This window comes from Chenopodium album, chromosome 2 (genome assembly GCF_948465745.1).
Source record: "Chenopodium album chromosome 2, dcCheAlbu1.1, whole genome shotgun sequence".
In the NCBI taxonomy this organism is placed as follows: Eukaryota; Viridiplantae; Streptophyta; class Magnoliopsida; order Caryophyllales; family Amaranthaceae; genus Chenopodium; species Chenopodium album.
In genome coordinates this window covers 81,206,671-81,228,941 of record NC_137835.1, presented here as the reverse complement: position 1 = coordinate 81,228,941, position 22,271 = coordinate 81,206,671, and the positions used below count along the sequence as shown (strand labels likewise).

Genomic DNA, 22,271 nt, shown 5'->3' with positions numbered 1-22,271 from the left:
AATTGATACCCAATGATTATTACTTTTCACATGGTACACTTGGATTTGGGCTTCACCATGTTTTGCTGGTACTCATAATCTCTTTTTGCGCCGATTTATTCAAACTGTTAATGAAGTTGAACAAACAGTCCTCATTCATGTATTGGATGTCCAACATTATTGCTGAATATTCCTTCATATAGTAGCTAATAGAGCCCTTTTGGCATGTCTCTTGCAACTTCATCCAAGCAACAAATCTCTATTCTCTGGGTATAATTGTGTATTTGAGTTCCTACTTGAACTCAGCCCCTGTTTCTGTCTTCAATCTTCTTGCTTTAAAGTCAGTGTGCTTCGTGCACCGCAACTTAGCATCGTCCGATTAGTACATGACTGAGCAGTTCAAAAAAAATTGATGGGCTGATGGATGAAAGAGAAGCGCTCCGTGAGCAATTGAACATTTTTTAGGGGAAATATGAACAGTTCAAAGGGGTACCATGAGAACAATGTATTTCAGTTTGTACAAAATAGAATTGCCTTCCCAGTGAGACCTTTTTTTTTTGGTACAAGGATTCGTCTAGGCAGCACTCTTTAAAAGCCTAACTCAGGCCCCTCTATAAGCACATATTATTTCTGATAAAGTTCTAGGTATACATATTTATTATCTTAAGATTTTTTTTACTTTGGTTCTTTCCACCTAACTAAAAAGTTAATGAATATTTGAAAATTTTTTATTCCTTTTTCCTTATTATTTAAATATCAACAATCTTTCTGCTCATCAATGCAATAATGCATGCCATATGGATTTCTCTTTTTGATGTATTCAGTTGTGCACCCTTCCACACATGCACCAGCACATGCACACACTCATCATTGAACATACACACCCACTTGCCGCTCAATTATTCTTTCGATGTACATGTGTTTGTTGTAGCTACATTTTAACCCAACAGACTCTGGAATGTAAGATTTGCACAACCGTATCCTATATATACTGATGGGGTGCCCTGATTTGCAAACAAAGAGTAAGAGTTTTCATTCTCTTGATTAATGTTGTGCCTCTACTTTATATGATCAGCTGTTTAAGGGCATTGCAAGAAGGGGATTCCCGTGAATATTTTAAAGAACTGAAGGATTCCAAACAGGTCATAATTATGTCTGATTTTCTGTTATGACAGGCAGCATATTAATGTAATATAGGAACATAGGCAACTCACTTACGATTTTATGTGTTTAGGAGCTTGCATTGTCTCTTTATCATGCAAGTGAGGAGAGCACAGAGTACATCTACTCGACAATAGTTAAACTACAGGTATATGCTCTGGTAAAGTTAATTTACTGTTTTAGGGGCTGCACATCATAGAACAGCAGTTACAATGCCAAGTGGTATATACCTTAGTTATTTGATGCTCATCTTTCTTTCCATTTCCAATATTTCCACTGTTGTATATCTTCTTTTAACCCAATTTTGCTTCAAAGGTTTAGCCTCGTATTGTTGTGAAACTTTAACTAAGTTGTGCACATCGCAGAGTTAAAATTCCGTATTTTTTTTTATAAGTAGTTGAAGAGGAGAATTGGATAGACCCTAATATATGTATTCCCTATTCACACTATGCAGATCCTTGATCATCTGGGCATGACATGGGATTTGAGATGGAGACCAATGTGTAACAGTACAAGTTCCTGGCAAGATAAGTGTAATGTGCTTTCTGAACCCACTTTTCCAGTGCTGGATGAGGTACTTGAGGCTATCTTATTGTTCATTTTTTGGTTCTCTCTCAGACAAAAAGGTTAATGTGTGTGTTATACTCACCGTCAGTTCTTTGTAGTAAGATATTCCTGAAGACAATTGTTATTATAGCTTCTCGTCTATCCATGAGAAGTGTGAATGAAAGAATTTAGATGGATTAAAAACACATCATTTTCATTTAAACATATTATCCCGTAAATGTAATGCTTTGCCTTGATACATCAACTAGGTTCTTTCTCCTCTATACCCCCACAGTCTTCATCCTCATAGCATTATAGCTACTATGACTTGCAAGTCCAGCAATGCCTTCATATTAGGACACTCAGTGTAAACTATTCTCTCCGTCACTTTTTATTCTCTACGCTTTGGAGTCAACGGTCTCTAATGCTCCTCTTTGACCGTGTATTTATTCAATATGATATGAGTAAAAATTTTGGAAAATTGATATTTAGAAAATTCATTTCAAGCCGTATCTAACAAGATCCCACATGATATAATTTTGATATTTATAATAGTGAATTTTTAAAGTCAAAGTACTAAAAAGTTGAAGATATTAGTCAAAGCATAAGAATGAAAACTGGCGGAGGGAGTAGCATACTTTTGGAGGAGCATTTTTAACTTACATAATTTCTTTGTAAGAAAAGGGGGATCTTTTTCCAACTGGGTTGTAGTCATATATATGGTCATAAAACTGGTGATCACACTTTTCTATCTTATAATGTAGCTATCAAGTCTGAATGCACAGTGGAAGTACATTGTGAAGCAGACACAACTGCACATGAACTTGTTAGAGCCATTTGTAGCATTCAGAAAAGTCCTGCTCCAAATTTTGGGTTGTAAGGATTGTACAGTTCAGCATCTTCTGCAATCTTCATCTGTTCTTCGCAAGGTTTTACTCGTTAATTAAAATACTATGTTTTCTTGTCAGGATTTTTTGTCAATTTGTTTACTAACAATTTATTTATTGATAGGGTACTATGTTCTCTCAAGCTGCTGCATCTTTACATGAATTCAAATTCATGTGCATGGAATTGGGTGGCCAAAATACAAGTTTGTACTGGCATGGCAGGGTAAAAAGTTTAATTTACTCTTTTATTAAACTGAAGTGTTAAATGTGATTTGAAAGAAGAAAAAACACCGTATCAGTTTAGAATTTGCCAAGAAAGGAAGAGGGGGGGGGGGGGGGGGGGGAGACAAACTGTTGACTATTTATTAGATGCAGTAACTCAAAAAAAATTTGGAAATTAAACCCTTCACTTCTTCAACAGTATGTAGGTTGGGCTGGTTCATTTCTAAACTTACCAGTTACCGCTTGTGCTGAGAATTTGTTATAGAGACACTTTTCCTGATCAGGACCTAACCATATATCAGCTTAACTTTTGGAATATGGATAGTTGTATTGCCAGGCAAGAATGATGTGCTTGTTCTTATTAGTTCAAAAATATGAGAATTTGCCAGAGATACACTGAGTACGAGGGACACAGGGCAGTGGGAATTCTATGATTATGGGCAAAATAAGAAAATATATTTCCTGGGTATGGGAGAAAAAAATGTTAATAGAGTATATCATTATTTTATAAACCAAAACATGGGAAAATTGATTGCCCACAAACTTCTAGCCGACCTCTTTAAGTGAACATGGCAAGCTTCACAGGAGCTAGTAAGCATTAGGTGACGTCAAGAAGCATTATGAAGCTGTTAATAATAGAATTTTAACCATTGAGAGAGATGTTTTCGAGAGGAATGATGACAAGCATTTAATTGTGTTTCTCCAGAAGCCCTTAATGGCCTTTTTATGCTATTATTAGGCCTTGTTCTCTTCACTTTAAACATATAAAGCTTTTAAAAATATCAGTAAAAATTACTTGATCAGTAACTTCAAAGAATATGGTAACACTATGTCACAAGGTTACATTCGGGGACAGCGTGGAGTCTGATACCAAAAATCTAAGGTGTCATTGAAACCTGAAAGGTCATTACCTACAATTGTGTTTGCAGCTTGAAGAGGCCAAACTTCTGAGAGCACAAGGTCGGCAAGAGATGGCTATCAACCTTGCAAAATATATTGCAGAAGAGAACCAATCAAATGAAGATGCATCAGATGTACATCGTTTGGTTGGCAAGTGGCTTGCAGAAACTCGATCTAGCAAGTCGGTCATAATATCATGCATGTATCTCCTGTATATGAACATTTTCTATAATGTAGGCAACTTATAGTTGAACTGGATGCAGCTCAAGGACAATATTGGAAAAGTACTTGAAGCGTGCTGTGACATTTGCTGAGGAGCTCAAAGCTATCAACAGGAAATCTGTGGACAAAAAATGCCAGGCACATTTCCATCTTGCACATTATGCAGATGCACTATTTAGAAGTCATGAAGACAGGCTGAATTCCAGCGAATGGCAAGCTGGTTTGCGTTTAAGGAAACACAAGGTACTAATTTAATCTTGTTAGAACTTAAAATGCAATATACCAAGCAAAGTGAATTAACTCGTGAAATTTATCTTAATGCAGAAAATGGAATTGGACGCTCTCATTAAGAGATTCAGGAGTTCAACAAAGGCAAGTTAGCACTGTTTACTGGTCTATTGTACATATAGATGATAAATATAGAGTATAATCGTTCATTATCCCTTTCCTCAAGACTTATTTTTTCTGCTGTATAGGGGGAGAAAACAGACTATTCACTAAAAATACAGGATTTGCAAAAGCAACTTGCTTTGGACACTGAGGTTGCTGAAAAATTACAGGTATGTTGTAACCGGAAATTTTCAGATTTTTGTTTCTTCTTTGTCACTAAATGCTGTATGCTGTCATAACATGTACATGCTGTATTAATTCCATGCTTATAGTCAGAGCTTAAGGATATATGGAATTTAATATTGAATGTGATTAACAACTCATTTCGAGCTAAAATACTTTCCATTAGAGCACATCAAACACTCTTGTTAAGTGCAATTTGATGATGTAACTTGGTAGAAAAAAATGGATGTATTGACAATAGCAATGAGATGAAAGGAAAAGTACGTACACTCTTGTCTAATGTGAAAGTTCTACAAATATTTTCACTGTTGTACTTGTACTTCATCAGCCATATAACAGGTGGTTGTAACTATGAATTCCGCCATTTAATCTTCTGTAGTAATTTTGTTTCCGCCTTTATAAGCATAAACATTTGTATAGAAAGTGTGATTCATTCTCAATATCCAGCTTCTGAGACATTTTTATTTTATGTTTCAGGATGACAGAGATAAATTTTTGAACCTGGCACTTGATGGATATAAACATTGCCTCATCTTAGGGGAAAAATACGATGTCAGAGTGGTTAGTTTTCAATTTGTTGTGCTCTGGTACTTAATGCTTGGACGTTTCTATTCTTCTCTTCTTTTGTGATAAACATACATGTCAAACCCTATAGGAATTTCCGATGCTGGAGCTTGCCAGTGATAAAATTAGAACAAAAGATAAATATACTTTCTTAAATGCTATCTGCATAAATTTTATATATAAATGATACTCCCTCCGTCCCATAAAGATGTCCATGTACTCCTTTTCGGGTGTCCCAAAAGTTTTTGCCCATTTGTGAATCATTTCATTTTTGTCATGTGGTTTTAGACAATTATACCCTTAAAAATCTTGTCCTACCCTTTTGTACCAAAAATTGTACTATAACAAAGTTGTTGTTAATGGATTTTTGCACCATTTCACATTTTTCCATTTGCACCATTTCACATGTACCAAAAATTGTACTATAACAAAGTAGTAGCACATGTACTTGTCATTCAATGCAAACAAAGGGATCTTTCTTTTCCTTATTTCTCGTGCAAAGTGAGAAATGAACACATCATTATGGGACGAAGGGATTAATATAATTCAATTTATATGGTCTCATTGTTTTTCTATTCTTTTGAAAGTTTGATCCTGTAATTAAGATTTGTTAAGTAAATATACCATAAATAAATCTTGTTTCTAAATACATTTTAAATGAATCTATGATATGATGTAGAAATTATATCTGCTAAATGAATTTAAAGATACAAATAATTCAATTGTGACCCAAATTTTAGTTATAATTATATCTTAATCATTATCTAGCCTCTAATTATTACAAAATTATTTATATAGTTGCTGGCATGTTGTGTCGAGGCACACACTTTATTCTTTTCTCGTATGCCTGATTGACTCCTGCGTTAGCAGTAATTTATCTAGTTTCTATCATTATCTCAGGTATTCCGACTTGTTTCAATCTGGTTTGGCCTCTCTTCTAGGCAAAATGTTATTAAGGCAATGGTTAACACTGTTAATGAGGTATGTAAATGTTGTTGCAAAGCAAAATTAGTGTATTAATCATATGTCAGTGCTTAGAAGCTAGATGTTATACAAGTGAATGTTTGATTGTTTGACATCAAATCATTTCTTCTGTCTGGTATTCCAGTTTGTGCCCTCTCTTCCTAAGTTCCAAGGCCTGCAAATGGTGTAATCATGAGGGATCTAGACTTGTGCTTTGCCAGTTTTTTTCTGAAAACAATTTAGAATTCTCCAATGAATATCTGGAACTCAAAAGGTTAATTCAAAATGTATTAGAATCATTAGTTTTCATTTTATTATCTATCGATAGGCTGTCACAGTAAATATTAATTAACCCATAGAAAATTAGAGGGAACAAATACAAAAATGATCTGAGATGGCTACTTGTCTGTAAAATGGATTGTTTCAAATCATGATGTTTTATTGGCTTTCTCTTATTACCTAATCTCTCCTCTTACTAGGCCCTTTTGCTTCATCTCCAAGCAAATCCTAAAAGCCTTATCTGTATTTATGCTCAACTGAAATCATCCCATCCCCTATACTCAATGCTACCTGGAGATAGAAAGCCTACACGGAGTGAAAGTGATATCAAGAAAGACAGTTTCATTTTGCGTCGTTGTGTATCCATTCTTGTCATGATTCATGTGCATTGTGATTGACTGCCAGCTTTTTGATTTTGTATTTCAGTTTCCACAGGACTATTATTCTGTAATTTTAATCTGTCATAATTTGCAATCATATTTGTTAATTTTGAAATTCATGTTTGTAGGTTCAGTCGTACAAATTTATACCACTTGTCTACCAGATTGCATCTAGGATGGGCAGCACAAAAGAAGTTCAAGGTCCCCATAGCTTTCAGGTATACCAGAATGTATACTTCAGCAGCAACAACACTGTCTACTAGTTTTTTGGCTTTTGCAGATAGATTTTTGTATAATTGATGCCACAAGTCCTGGAGAGACCTATGATGCGAGGATATTTGATATCTTAGATTAATTTAGAGATTTGAACACTTCAAGGGAAAGCATCTTTGTAGAGATGATCAAAGGGTGAGTCAAAGAATAAAAAATCGTCTCACTAAATTGGGCCGGGCAGGGTTTGGACTGAAAATGTTTGCCCAAATAAGTCCAAAACCCATATATTTAGACCGGGCTTTTGGGCTATTTTGGACCAGCCAAAAGTATTAGATAAAAATGTTTAAAATGCATGTCCATAGCCCGCCAAAAGCCCGGCCCATCTTGATCACCTCTAGAGACTTGTAAGTTTGAACCATGCCCGCCGTACTAGGGTTGAGCATCATAAAGAGAGAATGATTCTTTGCAAAACAAAACAACCCAACCTTTGGAGAGACTTGTATTTTCAACGTGCATAGAAAAAGTCAGCTGCAATCATAATCACAGAAAAGGCTTCAGTTGAGTTAGTTCCATTAATGGCATCGTTGGGGTTACTGCATGTTATTAGTGATGCTACTTTTGCAGTAGCATCCCTTATTCTTTCTAAAGTAGCCGGTCTTTCTATTGATAACTTTGTTCAAGAGTGTCTATTTATCCTGATAACTTTATTCAAGAGAGTCTATTTCTAAAGAGAGAGAGAAAGTAATGTTAGCTGTTTAAATCTGCAGAAGAGAGAGGGCAGAGTAGAGTGTAAGATAGTTATGGCGATGGCGGATGTGATTTGATAGAAACTTCTGCTATGCTCTTAGTTTCATTATATATAAGGATTAATAGATTTGTAGATTCTATTTTCACTTATCTTACACTTCGCGCGCAGCATTGTTTAGAATTAGAACAGTCTCCTGTTCAAGTTAAGTCTAAGTATATGCTTCTGTTCAAAATCCAAATACAATTTGGCTTAATAAATTCTTGATGCGAAAGCTCTTTTTACGATATAGCTGACTGACTACCTAATAAATCATGCAGTTTGCTTTGGCTTCACTAGTGAAGAAAATGGCCATTGAGCACCCATATCACACCTTACTGCAGGTATATTGTATTTTGTATCCAGTATTCTCTGTAATGATATTATATAGGTTCAGGGAAAAGGGCAATGTTGTTTTCAGCCTTTCCATTTCATAGCATATTCTCAATTTCATATTCCTCTTTTTTTTTTTTTTTTTTTTTTTTTTTTTTTTTTTTTTTTTGGAGGGGGGAATAGGGAGGGGGAGGGGGTTCAATAATTTCCACTTAAGGTGATCACTTTTTTTTTTCCCTTCACCTCACCACTGCATCATTTATCTCTTGGAATCAGCTTTTGGCTCTTGCAAATGGTGACCGGATAAAGGACAAACAACGTAGTAGAAACTCGTATGTGGTTGATGTAGATAAAAAGGTTGCCGCAGAAAATCTTTTGAAAGAGTTACTTGCACATCATGGGAACGTTATTAGACAGGTAAACATGTACTATAATTAAGTAATGTAGGCGACCATTTTGTTGTTGGCCCTTTCAAGTTGCCAGTTTGGTTTGAGCTCCAAGGTTTGATTAAAGTACAATTATGTTGATGGCCACTATACAATAATGACCTGCTGTTTTGATGATCTATGTGGTTATTATGTGTCACGTAGATGAAACAACTGGTGGAGATTTATATTAGACTAGCCGAGTTAGAGACAAGGAGAGAGGTTAGTTCTTCTTCTTCCCCTTTGATATCCTAGATTTAAACCCTTGAATTTTTTGAGCCTTCTAACAATCTGAATATAAATTGTAATGGTAGCTTTTTATATCTTATTTTGTTAACAGGATACCAACAGGAAGGTTGGCCTTCCAAGAGACATTCGAAGTGTCCGGGAACTTGAACTTGTATGTTCAATTAGTCAATACCATGATTTTTTTTTTTTTTTTTTTTTTTTTTGAAGAAACAATACCAATACCTTAATCCTTGGTTGCATACAGTAAATATCATAGTCTTAGCACTTTATGTGGTTATAGGTTTGCTTAATAATAAATCTGCTACGCTGAATTTCAGGTACCAGTGTTGACATCCAATGTCTCTGTTGACCGTAGTTGTCAATATAGTGAAGGGACGTTTCCCTACTTCAAAGGATTGGGTGATTCTGTTGTGTATGTTCAATGAACTTTAAATCTCAAGTTTGTTGTTCCTGTTACTTCTGATCAGTATTTGAGCAATGTGTATAATCATTTAGTTGATGAACTTGCCTTGTGTAGAGTGATGAATGGTATCAATGCTCCAAAAGTGGTTGAGTGCTATGGTTCTGATGGTAAAATATATAGGCAATTGGCAAAATCTGGAAATGATGATCTGAGACAAGATGCGGTATTTTGTTTAACCTGAAGTTTCAGTTCTTTATCTCATCTTTTTGTACATCTTTCACTCGTAATTTATTGTTATCTTATCTGCTTCTTAAGTCTTGATTTGTCTATTTGATTTTCTTTTTCGTTCATAATTGTTTGCATGTGATGATGCTCTGTCCTCATCTCTTATCATTTAGCATATGTTTTCCCTGACATTGTCTTTTCTGTCATTGTAACATTGTTCCTGACTTCCAGGCTACTTTCTCAAAAAATAATTTGGGATTTTGTGTAGATAAAGATGAAGATAATGTTGGACTGAAAATCTTTAATTTTCGGTTCTTTCAGGGAAATACCAAGTTATTTCTCATAGTCCTTTATTGTGTGGTTGTTTTCTAATTTTGCAAAATTGTAATGAGCTTTTGGCAAGTACTTACAAAGTATATAATTTCCTGTTAAAAGAAGAACATAATATATAATTACTAATTATCCTTTTATCTCTCCTCTTCGATGTTGTAATTTGATTAAAAACAATCTCCTGTTTAATTAGGAGCATTTTGTCTTGAAATTTTTTCAGTTCTAGAAACATATATATTGGCAAACCTTGCTGAAGCAATCTTTGATACTAATCATGGAATCTGAAGTTTCTGCTGCAGATATCATTTACTTGCTACAATTCTTATTCCTGTGTTTATATATTTATTTGGTTTTTATTGTTAGACATCATTTTTTCTGTGGCTAACAGGTCATGGAGCAATTTTTTGGCTTGGTCAACACATTTTTACATAATAATCAAGACACGTGGAAAAGAAAATTAGGAGTACGCACATACAAGGTATGTACCTTCTATTCTAATGTTTCTTCTTCTCAAAATCAATGATATCATAGTGAGTCTCTTCATGAAGGTGATTTAGCTCATAAAATGACTAAAAGTTGAATGTAGTTGGCGAAGTATCTGGCTTACTGGTATCCGTAAGTGCAAAAGTTTAAGATGAGGTTCTCTTTGACTAATATTGGGAGGGCTGTGCAGGTTGTCCCTTTTACTCCTAGTGCGGGTATTATTGAGTGGGTAGATGGTACTCTTCCCCTGGGTGAATATCTTATAGGAAGGTAAGTTTGATGTGCAATAGATTATCCTACTCCATGTATGTTTTGAGTTATGGTACTCAAATGTTTATTGCTGGTCAGCTCACGTAATGGAGGTGCACATGGGCGCTATGGTGCAGGAGATTGGTCATTTTCTAAATGTCGGGAGCACATGATGAATGTAAGTCTTTTTTGCATCCTATTCTAAGTTTTCCTCCAGTTTCAACTTTCAAACGTTGAACATCTTGATTAAATCTATGTAATTGATTCTCATAGGTGAAAGACAAGCGCAAGGCATTTCAGGAAGTGTCTGAAAATTTCAGGTACTGGTCACCTTCAGATAATCCGCTTAGAAATTGGGGCTCTATCTGGCTGATGTGATGATTATTACAGGCCTGTCATGCATTTCTTCTTTCTGGAAAGATTTTTGCAGCCAGCTGATTGGTTTGAGAAAAGATTGGCTTACACTCGGAGTGTGGCAGCCAGCTCAATGGTGAGGAATTGAGGATTCCAATTTCTCGTTTTGGCATTTAAAATAAATTGATTAGTTGATAAAAAGTCATGGAAAATCAACAAGAGATAATCTATTAGCTACCTATCAATCAAATCAAATTTAAAAATTCCTTTACTGCAAAGCTACGATCATTGCAAAGCTACAATCATGGCCTAATATTCTTCATACCCTCTTTCATGTCATGTTTAATTGCTTTCTTCAACAAGGGGGTCTATAGCTCTATTGTATCAGTGAAGATGAACTCTTTCAGATCATCTGATTGTAGTAGAAAAAATTAACCTCTTTTTCTAATCCACATAAATCGTTACCGTATAAATAACTTAAGCCATCATAGTAACTATCTTTAGTTGGGCCTTGGCTTCAAACCTTAATGAAAATCAATTGAAATGGAAAAATTCTCAAAAGATTCCAACAGAGTTGAAATGAAGGTGACATCATTGGATGAAAACATGTACGCACCAAGATTTTTGTTTTAACCCTGGGCCCTACCAGTGGAGTTGCTGATAAAAATAGTTATTATATGTTCAATCAACCTCTTAACTGCATTGACCTGATTGGCTTCAAAATATCTGTAGTTATGAAATTTCTATATACTTTCTAGGGTAAACTTCCACCAGACCAATTAAAAGATTAAGGAGATTCTTTCGCTTGCAAGTGCTGCAGTACACCTTAAATTTTCTCTTCGTTTACATACTTGAGTGTATTATTAACAATCTAGGCTGCTAATTGCTTCAGCTGCAAACAGTGAGTTTTATCTTCTATAGAGAATTTCCAATGCTCACAAAGTTTCTCTTTTATAGGTAGGCTACATAGTTGGACTGGGGGATCGACATTCTATGAATATATTAATTGATCAGGCTACTGCAGAAGTTGTTCATATTGATCTTGGTGTAGCTTTTGAACAGGGCTTGATGCTTAAAACACCAGAGAGGGTTTGTCTATGAATTCCATTGCCTTTTTTTTCATTAGTATGGTGTTACCTGTGTTACAATTCTCTGCTTGATTGTGTGAGTTCATCTATCTTTTCCAGGTACCATTCAGGCTTACACGAGACATCATAGATGGGATGGGCGTCACTGGAGTTGAAGGTGTTTTCAGAAGATGTTGTGAGGAAACACTTGCCGTGATGCGAACAAATAAAGAAGCTCTCCTGACTATCATTGAAGTACTGCCAACTCATAAATTCTCTTGTCTTCACGGATTTTAATAAGCAATTTAGTATTTTATAGTTACCTTCTTATCACCATCCAGGTTTTCATTCACGATCCTCTTTATAAATGGGCTCTATCTCCACTGAAGGCACTACAGAGGCAAAAGGTAATTTCTCTTATGCAAATCAAGAAAGCAGTCCAAAACTAAGTGAGGAATAGTAATAGTAGCTTTCAACTTTCCACAACTAAGTTAAACGTGCAATAGATAGTTTCATGGATGACATCAAGATCACACTTGCTAGTGCAATTATTAAGTTTTTGAAAAAAAAAAAAAAAAAAAAAAAAAAAAAAAAAAAAAAAAACTGAATAACACGCATCAGTTGATAAGGACGACCTGGCAAGAGGGTCATTCAGACTTCAGAGTCGTCATGCTGGGCTTAATTCAATTTGTCTGATTCTGGTCTTATCTGGGGTGATCAAACATTCCAGTCTTTTGTCAATTAGGTTATCGTAAACCATTAGTCAAATATTAGGCGTTTTAATAAGGATCATGTCATTTTTAAACTATCATCAGTTTGCATCAAATTCTGGTTATAATTGTTTGGGACAAGTTTAAATTGAGTAATTGGGCATGGATCATTTTTACCGGCTCTAAAAAAGACCATTTTAAGAAACCCCCCCCCCCCCCTAAAAACAGTGTTCATCACAGATGTGCTCACTCCCTAAATACCTTAGACTGTATCCTGGGTGTTCTGGCCTCCTGGGTGGGAACTATGCCTGATGTCGAGTGGACATGAGGTAACTGGCTGCTATTTCTGGTCTAGCTAACACTCAGAGTCTCAGACAGAGACCACATGTAACATAAGCTATCATCTTTTGTGAATCTTATCTTAACGTATTGTATCGTAGAAATCCTTTATACTTTGTATAAAGTAACCTTTTATATATTTATTTTTCCCCTTTGCGCAAGCATGTGCTGAAGTATAAATAAATGAAAAATATTGATAAATTAGAAATGAATTTGTGCATCAGTGTTTACAACGTGAAAGTGATGCTCATCCATCATGTATTTTGCCTTTGGCAGGAAACAGATGAAGATTTAGAGACTAGCTGGGAAGACTCGCAAGATGAATGCGAGGGGAATAAGGATGCTGCACGTGCACTGATGCGTGTTAAACAAAAACTAGATGGATATGAGGATGGTGAAATGAGAAGTGTGCATGGACAGGTAAATTGAGTTGGTAATAATTGACAATGTAGATCGATAATCAAGTATATTTACATCCATCCACTGTTGAGCCCAATCTTTCAGTCTTTCCTCCATATTCTCAGTCTTTCCTTTGTTTGTCTTATTCTTTTATATGAAGTCCATACTATTATATCCTTAATGCTGAACTTCCACTAACAAATCAAAGGCTAGTACAAGAACATCACCAAGCAGGATTTTTGTTTTTAATTTTTTGTGCTTTTATAAGTATAATACCATTTTCTGTTTTGTAACCAATTGTGAAATCAATTAGTGGGGTTCATTAGCTCACTGACATAAGTATTGCTAAATTGATACAGTTCATCAGAAACCTACAAGTTAAATTGCATCATGCCTTATGCTCAAGCCTCAGTTAATGTAGTTTATATATACGTGATACCTGCCTCGCAGATGACTTTACAGTCTACTTTGCATTAGATTATACTGAATATGTTCGGAAACCTTCTTTCTTAATAGAAATCAAAGGTTAGCTAATTTTAGGTCATTTGAAGATGGTTATGTCTATTAGAAATCTTAACATTTTGTCTCTGTGTTTTAGGTTCAACAGCTGATACAGGATGCGATTGACCCAGAGAGGTTATGCAACATGTTCCCTGGATGGGGTGCATGGATGTGAAGAAACAAGTAATTAGCCCTCAAAATTCTCTGTATAGTTGGTCTTATGCTCTCTCCTCTGTTTTTTCCTTTCTCTGTATATCCTTTGTTGTCGAATACTCGAATGTGTCCATATTGAGGCTGTACATGACTATATGTATATCAAGGTGTTGTGTTCAAGAATTGTACAGTGCGGCTCATTCAGTTTTGTGTACAAATCTTGTATCTGATATGTAAATGAATGCATAGTAATCAAAGTTAGTTTCTTCAAGAACGTTGTCCTTGCCTTTGTAACTTTAGACATCCTCAGTTCTAAAATTCTAATATAGTCTTGCAATATTTGTTCTGTAACATGATATTTTATATGGCAAAAAAAAAAAAAAAAAAAAAAAAATTGTTGCACATTTAAGTTAAGCTGTCAAATTAAAAAGAAATATTTATTTGGTTAATGAGATTAAAATACAGCATAATTAAACTTTACTTATGACATAAACCTTTTTATTGGACATTCGACCCTTTTACCTTCATTTTAGTATCGAATGATCTTCATGAACCGTGAGTTTGACGCTCCAATGTACTGTACATATAAAAAATGTGAATCTTCCATGATATAAAGGAAGATTCTAGATGGTTGGAGCTGCAACATTCTTGGAGAATAAGATACTTCAATAATTATATGGTGATCATGATATATATACATTTATACTATACAATATACATTTATATAGTTGGGAAAAGAAAATTAAAAAGGAGGGTTTGGAATATTTTTGGATGAAGCTTATGGTAGTAAGAAACACCTTAATGGTGAAGTATCCAACTCACCATAACAATGAATAGTTTGATTGACCAATTAAAAAGATTTTATTTTGAAAGAAAAAGGCTATGAAAATTTAAATAATGTCTAAAGAAACACATACAACATTTAAAAGGGAGGATGAAGATTTGATGTCCCTTTATTATTCCTTTCTCCTACATTCGGCTTTTGATAAAGTCTATTTTGGAATTCTTACCATCCTAAGAATCCAACGATGAGCGCATTTGGCTTAGGTTTGGCTATAATTGCAATATTTACAAGCTTTTCAAATTCATTATTATATCTCATAATTTTTTTTGTACGATTTGAGGTGTGGTTGATAGGTCGTAATAATTTATGGTAAAGATAGATGATAAGATGATTGGGCGTAATATTCTTTTAACATAAGAAAATGATAATGTCCATGGTGGTGTTATTCATTAATAATAATTCTTTCTTTATTTAGCTTATTATGAGCGTCTTAGCTTGTGCTACATGTTAATGGAAATTTTCAAAAAAAAAAAAAAAAAAAAGGAACATTATATTGCATTGCAGATACCATTATCTATTGCTATTGATAGGATGTTGGAATCAAAATTAAAGGAAATGAAGTTCAGTATATGTGGCCTAATTAATGTAATATACTACCTCTGTTACATATTATTTGCAACGATTTCACATAAAGTAGAGAGAAAAAATGTCTAATCGTTGCAAATAATATGAAACGGAGGTAGTACATATATTTATAAAAATAATGTCACTTTCAAAGTATAAATGGTGTAATATGAGTAATCAAGTTCTTTGACTATAAATGAAATTAGGTATGGACTATTGGACGAAGTACAGAGTTTATCACTTACAGAACAAGCTTGTACTAGCATTAATAATCCTATATATCTAACAAGTAAAGATAAATAAAGGCTCAAGGTTTAGAGAGATTAATAATGATCTACACCTACTAATTTAAGAGTAATACGGAGTAATTATGAAAAGAGAAATCAGATTACTTTATTTTCTTGGATGAGCTTATTACATTACATTTCTTATTGCTAAGTTTTGAAACTCCTACACTGTATGTTACAATTAATTTAAAAAGAAAAAAACATGATCTTTTCTGTTTCTGTGACCTCTAATTTCTTGCTGAATATATGATTATATTAAAATTAAGTGAGTCAATTTAACATTATGTTTTTCTTGTACAATCTATTGCTAACAATTCTAAGTGGTGAGAAAAGTGATGCTAAATTATCCGATCCAATCATAATCCTAAAAAAATAAAAACAAAAAAAAAGGATGTAAAAGAAGAAATAATACTACATATATAGTTTCATATTATATTATGATTGCATGTTAGACCTTTTAAATCCACTCAAGCCTAAATCAGTAACTGTTTGTTTCAGTTGGTATGCACCAATCATCCATCTAAATGAAGAAAAATAAAAATAAAGGGTGAATATCAGATCATTGCATTTTGGAAATAAACTTCACTTGGAAATTTCTTGTCCCCTACCTTCCACCTTTAATTTGGTTGATAAAGCTTTAGAAAAAGGTTAATTTGTTCACTTATATTTCAGACAATTAAAGGGGAGAAATTTACTGCAAAATCAGAGCATTATAACTTGTTTTGGAAGATGTCTAATTAGGGTTAGCACGCCTAACATTAGTTTTGGTATAATAAGAATAGAATGTACTTCCTCCGTCCCAAAAAGAACGACCCATTTGGCAAAAACTTTGTCCCAAAAAGAATGACCCATTTGCATTAACACACCACCAATTTGCAATAATATTTGTGCAAAATTAGCTTCCCCATATAAAAATTTGATTTTCCATGTTATTTTATTACTTTCTCTCTCTATTTCTTTACAACCCCATGTAAATTTATATTTCCAATATACTTTTACTTTTTTTTACTTAACTTCCTTAATACCCGCGTAATCAACCCAAATGGGTCGTTCTTTTTGGGACGGAGGGAGTAAAATGTTATACTCGAATATTGCTAAACATTTACAAAATAATATTGTCACGTGATTTTGTCATAAATTTTGGATTTGATATCAATGTTATATGTCAAAGGCTTAATTAGCTAGGATCAATGGATATAATTTGATGGATGGTACAATCAAAGTGATGATATGATATATAATGATGTTTCAATAAAAAGGGTCAAGTCAAATAATGCAAGACCCTCATGTGGTTTTTGCTCTTTGTTTCTTTCATGCATGAAAGTTTTCTCGTGTAAATAATTTAAAAGTAGATTGTATAAATTGATGTATCTACAGGCCGGGTAGAATGTCATAAGCAAAATGAATATAATACGGAATATGTATATTTTCGTAAGAAAAATGAAATTTTGTGTTATATTACTAAGTACTTGTAGTTTGTTTTCCAATCTTCCTTGGCTTCATTCATACTATATGAAGTATAACAAAATATCATGCAATCTAGATAGAGATCTTCGAGAAGGATTAAGGTTCGGTGGCGGTTACTATGATTGTGTCAGTCGGTGATTGTGACAGTGACTGTGACTGTGTCAGTGTCAGTGTCGGTGATTGTGATTGTAACTGTGTCGGCGTCGGTGACAAAAAGAGAGAATACGTATAAGATAAGTTACTTACCATATAAACATACGAGAACAAATCATACAAGAACAAAGATTATACTTGGAGCTAGTAAATCGGATTTACATCTTTTATGCCCTAGCTAGCTATCAATTAGTAATTTACTATATCAATAAATGACAAATAAAGATTTAAAGAAAATAATAATAAAATGACTTCACCATGTCACGAAACCTACATGAGATTTGAACTTTTTTTCTTGGAAGGTCAACTACTACCATGTTAAATCAACAAACCTAGCCATTATGTGGGCCATGATAAAACACTTAATACTTATTAATCCTTCTTTAAAAAAGGATTTTCAACGACTCAATTGCACAAAAACTACAAATTGCAACAGTTAAGTCACAGCTAACCCTTTTATTTTTTATCTATGGAATTGACAACATACGTGATAGATCATAGATGAAGGTCATGCCAAAAGAGCATCGAATCACATACAATCCCAAACAGTTTTTACCCTAAAACAATGGGTAATATGAGTAGTATACGTAGTCCAATGATATAGTAAGTTGACTACCATTCCTTTATTGTTTCAATATGGGAAAGGCATTCTCAAATTGTAGTTGAAAATCAAGGTTGGCCTACTGGTTGGAGGCCCTCCTTTCAAATCTGTGAGAGGGGTTCGATTCTCACCCCAAGTAAGTTGGATCCCTTATTTCCCCCCAACTCGCAAGGGAATTCTCCTTACCTTAAAAAAAAAAAAAAAAAAAAAAAAAAAAAAAAAAAAAAAACTCAAATCGTAGTTACATATTACCAATATTTCATTTGGAGAAACTATTATTAAGTTTCATTTATATTACTCCGTACTTAGTAATTTGGGGTGAGCAAACTCGGTATCCGGTTAAAAGTTTAGGAGATCCGAAATTGGTTGGGACCGAGTCTTAAAATTCGAAATTGGAATTTAAATCTTTGGACACCGATTTCGATTTCGATTTCGGGTACCCACTTTAGTACATAAATGTTAAAGTTAAATACAAATATACAATTATAATACTAGAATTTATTTTGATCCATTTTCATTTTTAGAGTTTAATATATATATATATATATATATATATATATATATATATATATATATATATATATATATATATATATATATATATATATATATATATATATATTTGAAACAAATTCTTATATTTATATATGCATAAAACTATTTTATTTATGTTAGGTTTTAATAATATACGGAGTATATTTTTATTTTACTAAATACAATATACATTCAACATATTTTTGATTTTTTAAATATATTTGGTTTAATATATAATGGGTAATCGGATACTTAACCGATTTTGAGTCCATAAAACTGAGAATTGGAATTAGAACCGATTGTTGTCTTGCAACCTGATCCTTAATTTATTACTTGGAATTAGAATCATCAGATCCATCAATTACAATTCCGGACCTGTCGGTTCCTAAACGATTCCGATTCCAATTACAGGTACCCGGAATTTTTGCTCACCCTTATTGATTACGTATTACTAGCTAGATTGTTAGAGTAATGTACTAATGTCATAATATTGTGCTCTTGAAAAAAAAAATATATGATAATTCTTTTAAATGCTTTGGTAAATCATGATATGATTGACATTATATTATTGGCATCTTTCCTCCAATTGTGTTACACGATTAACTTTCTTTCTTAAACGTGAAATTACTTGTTTTGCAATCCTATTTGTTTTCAGAAAAGGTAAAAGCTAGGGCTTGTTTGGCATTGTTTTTTGTTTTCAGTTTTCAGTTTTTTTTAAAACAAAAAACCAAAAACAGGAAACAAGAAAAAGGTGTTTTCACTTTTCTATTGTCAGTTTTCAAAATTAGCATGATTTTAATAAGTTTGACTAATTTTTAATTCATTATATGACATATATCATACACTTTTAAAATACAAAAAACCAAAAAACTGAAAACCGCAACAATGCCAAACGAACCCTAAGCTTCATTAATACTATACTAACCCTAAAAATAGCTCAAAATAAACGAACAACGCAAAGTCGGAAACCCACTGAATACCAGCCCCACGTTTCCTACGTGGCCATACTGGCCACAAAAAAAGTACGATCATTATTCAGCTTATATACTTCTTGTGCAAGGCAATTCTTATTTAATTAATTTGACTTAATTACATACCTTTTTTTAATTATTAATTAGAAAATTTTCTGCTAAAGAAGGCTATGAAGATTTAAAAAGTCTTTCATATTTGACAAATTTTCATTAAGTAACATAGCCAAATCTATGAATTAGGATCTGTTCTACACTCCAATGCTAAGCTACGTGCTTGTAATCTATTATACTACCTCCAATCCACTTTAGTTTCAACTTTGGGGGGGGTTTGCGGAGGCCGAGGCAAAATTTTCTAAGCATGTTTAATAAAAGATAAGGGTATATAATTAAGTATTAATCAAGTAATAAAAAAAAACCCACCACCACCAACCCAGCCACGACCACCAACCCAGCCACGACCACCAAACCACCGACCCCAAAAACACGACCCCCAACCCACCGATTCCACCAGCCACGACCACCAAACCACCGACCCCTAAAAACCCACCGACCCCAGAAACCCAACGACCCCCTTACCCACCGACACCGAAACACCAACCCCGAAACCCACCGATTTGAAAACCCAACCACCGATTTGAAACCCACCACCCCCAACCCACCAATTTGAAACCCCAACCCACCGATCCCCGCCGATTTTAAACCACGAGGAAGGAGAGGAGAGAGAAATCGCTGATTCACGCTCAATTCTTCGCCGTGAAACTTTGGAACTCGCCGGAATCGCCTCAATTGGACTCGATCAAGCGACAGGTTGAGGAAGAGAGAGAAAAAAAATTGGGGATGAGGAAGATTATGTAGAAATTTGATGAATAGTGGTGATGAGGAGGAAGATGAAGGAGGGTGAAGGTGGCTGGAATTTGTTTCGGTGGCTAAGGGGTTGATTTGGGTGAAAATAGGTAACTTAATTAATGTTCGGGTTTAAGCTAATTAGATAAAATCAGTTTTGTAATTAGGGTGTTTTTAAAAAAAGTAAGGGTAAAATGGTAATTTTACCACTAAAAAGTTACTAAAAAAGGAAAGAAATGGGAAAGTTACAAGTAATGTGGACCGGCCCACAAAGGAAATTGTTGCAAGTAAAGTGGACCGGAGGTAGTATAATTGCAGAGTCATTTTTGCAACACTAAACCATATCACTCCAAACCTCCAACTCTCAATTCTCATGCACTCCCTCTTTTTTTTTTTTTATATGTGTGTTTAATAAAATAATTTCCAAAAAATTGCATGCTATAACTCCAAATTAACACTTGTCAAAAAAAAAAAAAAAACAAAAAAAAAAAACACTTATTTATAACTTCCTTATAACTTCTACTTATACTCAGTACTATTTTTTTCTAAACATACATAAATCACGTGCAGTAACACGGGTACATTCTACTTTTAATTAATTTATAAGCGTAATACCTTTATTGTTAGTGTCGCTTAATCACAACATATTTAATTTGACAAATGGCAGCCTTACAATCTCATATTTGTTCGGTGGTTATGAAAATAAGAAAATCAAGCAGTAACGAAAATAAATACTACGTACAAAAAATACCCCGTATAATACAACCATTTTATGACTTAATTCCGACAATTTTGCGTCAATCGATCTCATGCATGCAAAACTTGCACTGATGTACGGTGAGACGGTATAATTGAAATACTAATTTTAGTCTTTATGAAGTTGCATGTAATATATTATCAATTTTTAGCTGCTATGATTAACAAATCAGTATACATCCAATGTATAATAATATTACTCTATATATTGAGATAACTTATATCAAATTTAGGATAACTTTTACAATTTTTGGATAACTTTTGTCAATAAATCATAGATAAATTGTACATCGGATTTTTATAAATGTTTATCATAGAGTATTCCATAAGATTCAAACCTCAAATCATATATAGATAAACATCAACATCGTCATTAAACTAATGTTTGATTTATCAACGTCTTAATTCCTAAAGTGTATACTACACAAATTAAACAACCCATTGTTTACTTAGCAACAAAGAGTCCGTATTTTCTCATTTACCATCAGGTATTCAGGTATTGAGATTCAAAGTCGTCACAAAATACCATTAAATCGAGTTGACAAAAACAATAAATTTTGCTAAAATAATTATGCAACCAACAAAAGTATTAACCTTAATCCTTTACACACCCTTGCCCCACGTTTCGTACGTGGCTCTAACAACATACAATTATCAACCAGATTATTCAACTAATTTACTTCTCATGCAAGGATGCATTATTTTCCAATAAACAATTATTTATCAAGTATAACAGTTGATAATTAATACGAGTACGTATTTTGTATATTTATATACTTCTCAGGCAAGCTAAGGATAATACATTATTTTCCAAGTATAACATACGGTTAATAATTACGGAGTTATACTTATTCCATGTATATACTACGTATTTTATTTACTTCTTATGCAAGGATACATTACTTCCCAATGAGCAATAAACAATTACTTTCCAAGTATATAACAACTACGGAGTAATAATTACTGAGTAATAATACTTATTTCTATATTTTATTTACTTCGCATGCAAGGATACAATACATCCTAGTTAATACGGAGTATGTACTTTCTAAGTATATCATTTAATAATTAATATGTATTTCACATTTATTATTAAGCAGTACGAGTATTTTTTAATTTCCTTAAATGTATTCTTAGAGTGTTACTCACTTTTCAAATTTGAACTATTTCCCATTAAAGACTTGATAAAACTTATCTATACCTGATTGCCTAAGCTAGGACTAAATATTTGATTTAAAACTCAAATTATACCCAATATCATTTAATTAATCTAATTCGATCTGCTGGTTTAAATTGACTCAATAATCAGTGAATATAATGATGTTATTTTATTAATTAGAACCAAACATATTTCAACT

The 22,271-nt window shown here is 33.5% G+C and overlaps 1 protein-coding gene across 1 annotated transcript in view; it reads left to right on the top strand.

Moving 5' to 3' along the window:
* The window catches only part of LOC145603050 (serine/threonine-protein kinase ATM-like), a 48,504-nt gene extending 34,337 nt beyond the window's left edge, over positions 1-14,167 (top strand). The window contains exons 52-79 of the mRNA XM_081659182.1: positions 1,055-1,121; positions 1,214-1,288; positions 1,595-1,714; positions 2,451-2,615; positions 2,698-2,796; positions 3,725-3,876; positions 3,959-4,160; positions 4,242-4,289; positions 4,394-4,477; positions 4,968-5,051; positions 5,955-6,035; positions 6,805-6,894; positions 7,955-8,017; positions 8,283-8,423; positions 8,597-8,653; positions 8,772-8,831; positions 8,998-9,092; positions 9,198-9,306; positions 10,027-10,116; positions 10,312-10,391; positions 10,470-10,548; positions 10,644-10,690; positions 10,761-10,860; positions 11,682-11,813; positions 11,912-12,046; positions 12,133-12,198; positions 13,117-13,260; positions 13,838-14,167. Of these exons, the coding sequence (XP_081515308.1) occupies positions 1,055-1,121; positions 1,214-1,288; positions 1,595-1,714; positions 2,451-2,615; positions 2,698-2,796; positions 3,725-3,876; positions 3,959-4,160; positions 4,242-4,289; positions 4,394-4,477; positions 4,968-5,051; positions 5,955-6,035; positions 6,805-6,894; positions 7,955-8,017; positions 8,283-8,423; positions 8,597-8,653; positions 8,772-8,831; positions 8,998-9,092; positions 9,198-9,306; positions 10,027-10,116; positions 10,312-10,391; positions 10,470-10,548; positions 10,644-10,690; positions 10,761-10,860; positions 11,682-11,813; positions 11,912-12,046; positions 12,133-12,198; positions 13,117-13,260; positions 13,838-13,915 (2,743 nt within the window). The 3' untranslated portion in view covers positions 13,916-14,167. The remainder of the gene's footprint in view (positions 1-1,054; positions 1,122-1,213; positions 1,289-1,594; positions 1,715-2,450; positions 2,616-2,697; positions 2,797-3,724; positions 3,877-3,958; positions 4,161-4,241; positions 4,290-4,393; positions 4,478-4,967; positions 5,052-5,954; positions 6,036-6,804; positions 6,895-7,954; positions 8,018-8,282; positions 8,424-8,596; positions 8,654-8,771; positions 8,832-8,997; positions 9,093-9,197; positions 9,307-10,026; positions 10,117-10,311; positions 10,392-10,469; positions 10,549-10,643; positions 10,691-10,760; positions 10,861-11,681; positions 11,814-11,911; positions 12,047-12,132; positions 12,199-13,116; positions 13,261-13,837) is intronic.
* The last annotated feature ends 8,104 nt before the right edge of the window (positions 14,168-22,271 follow it).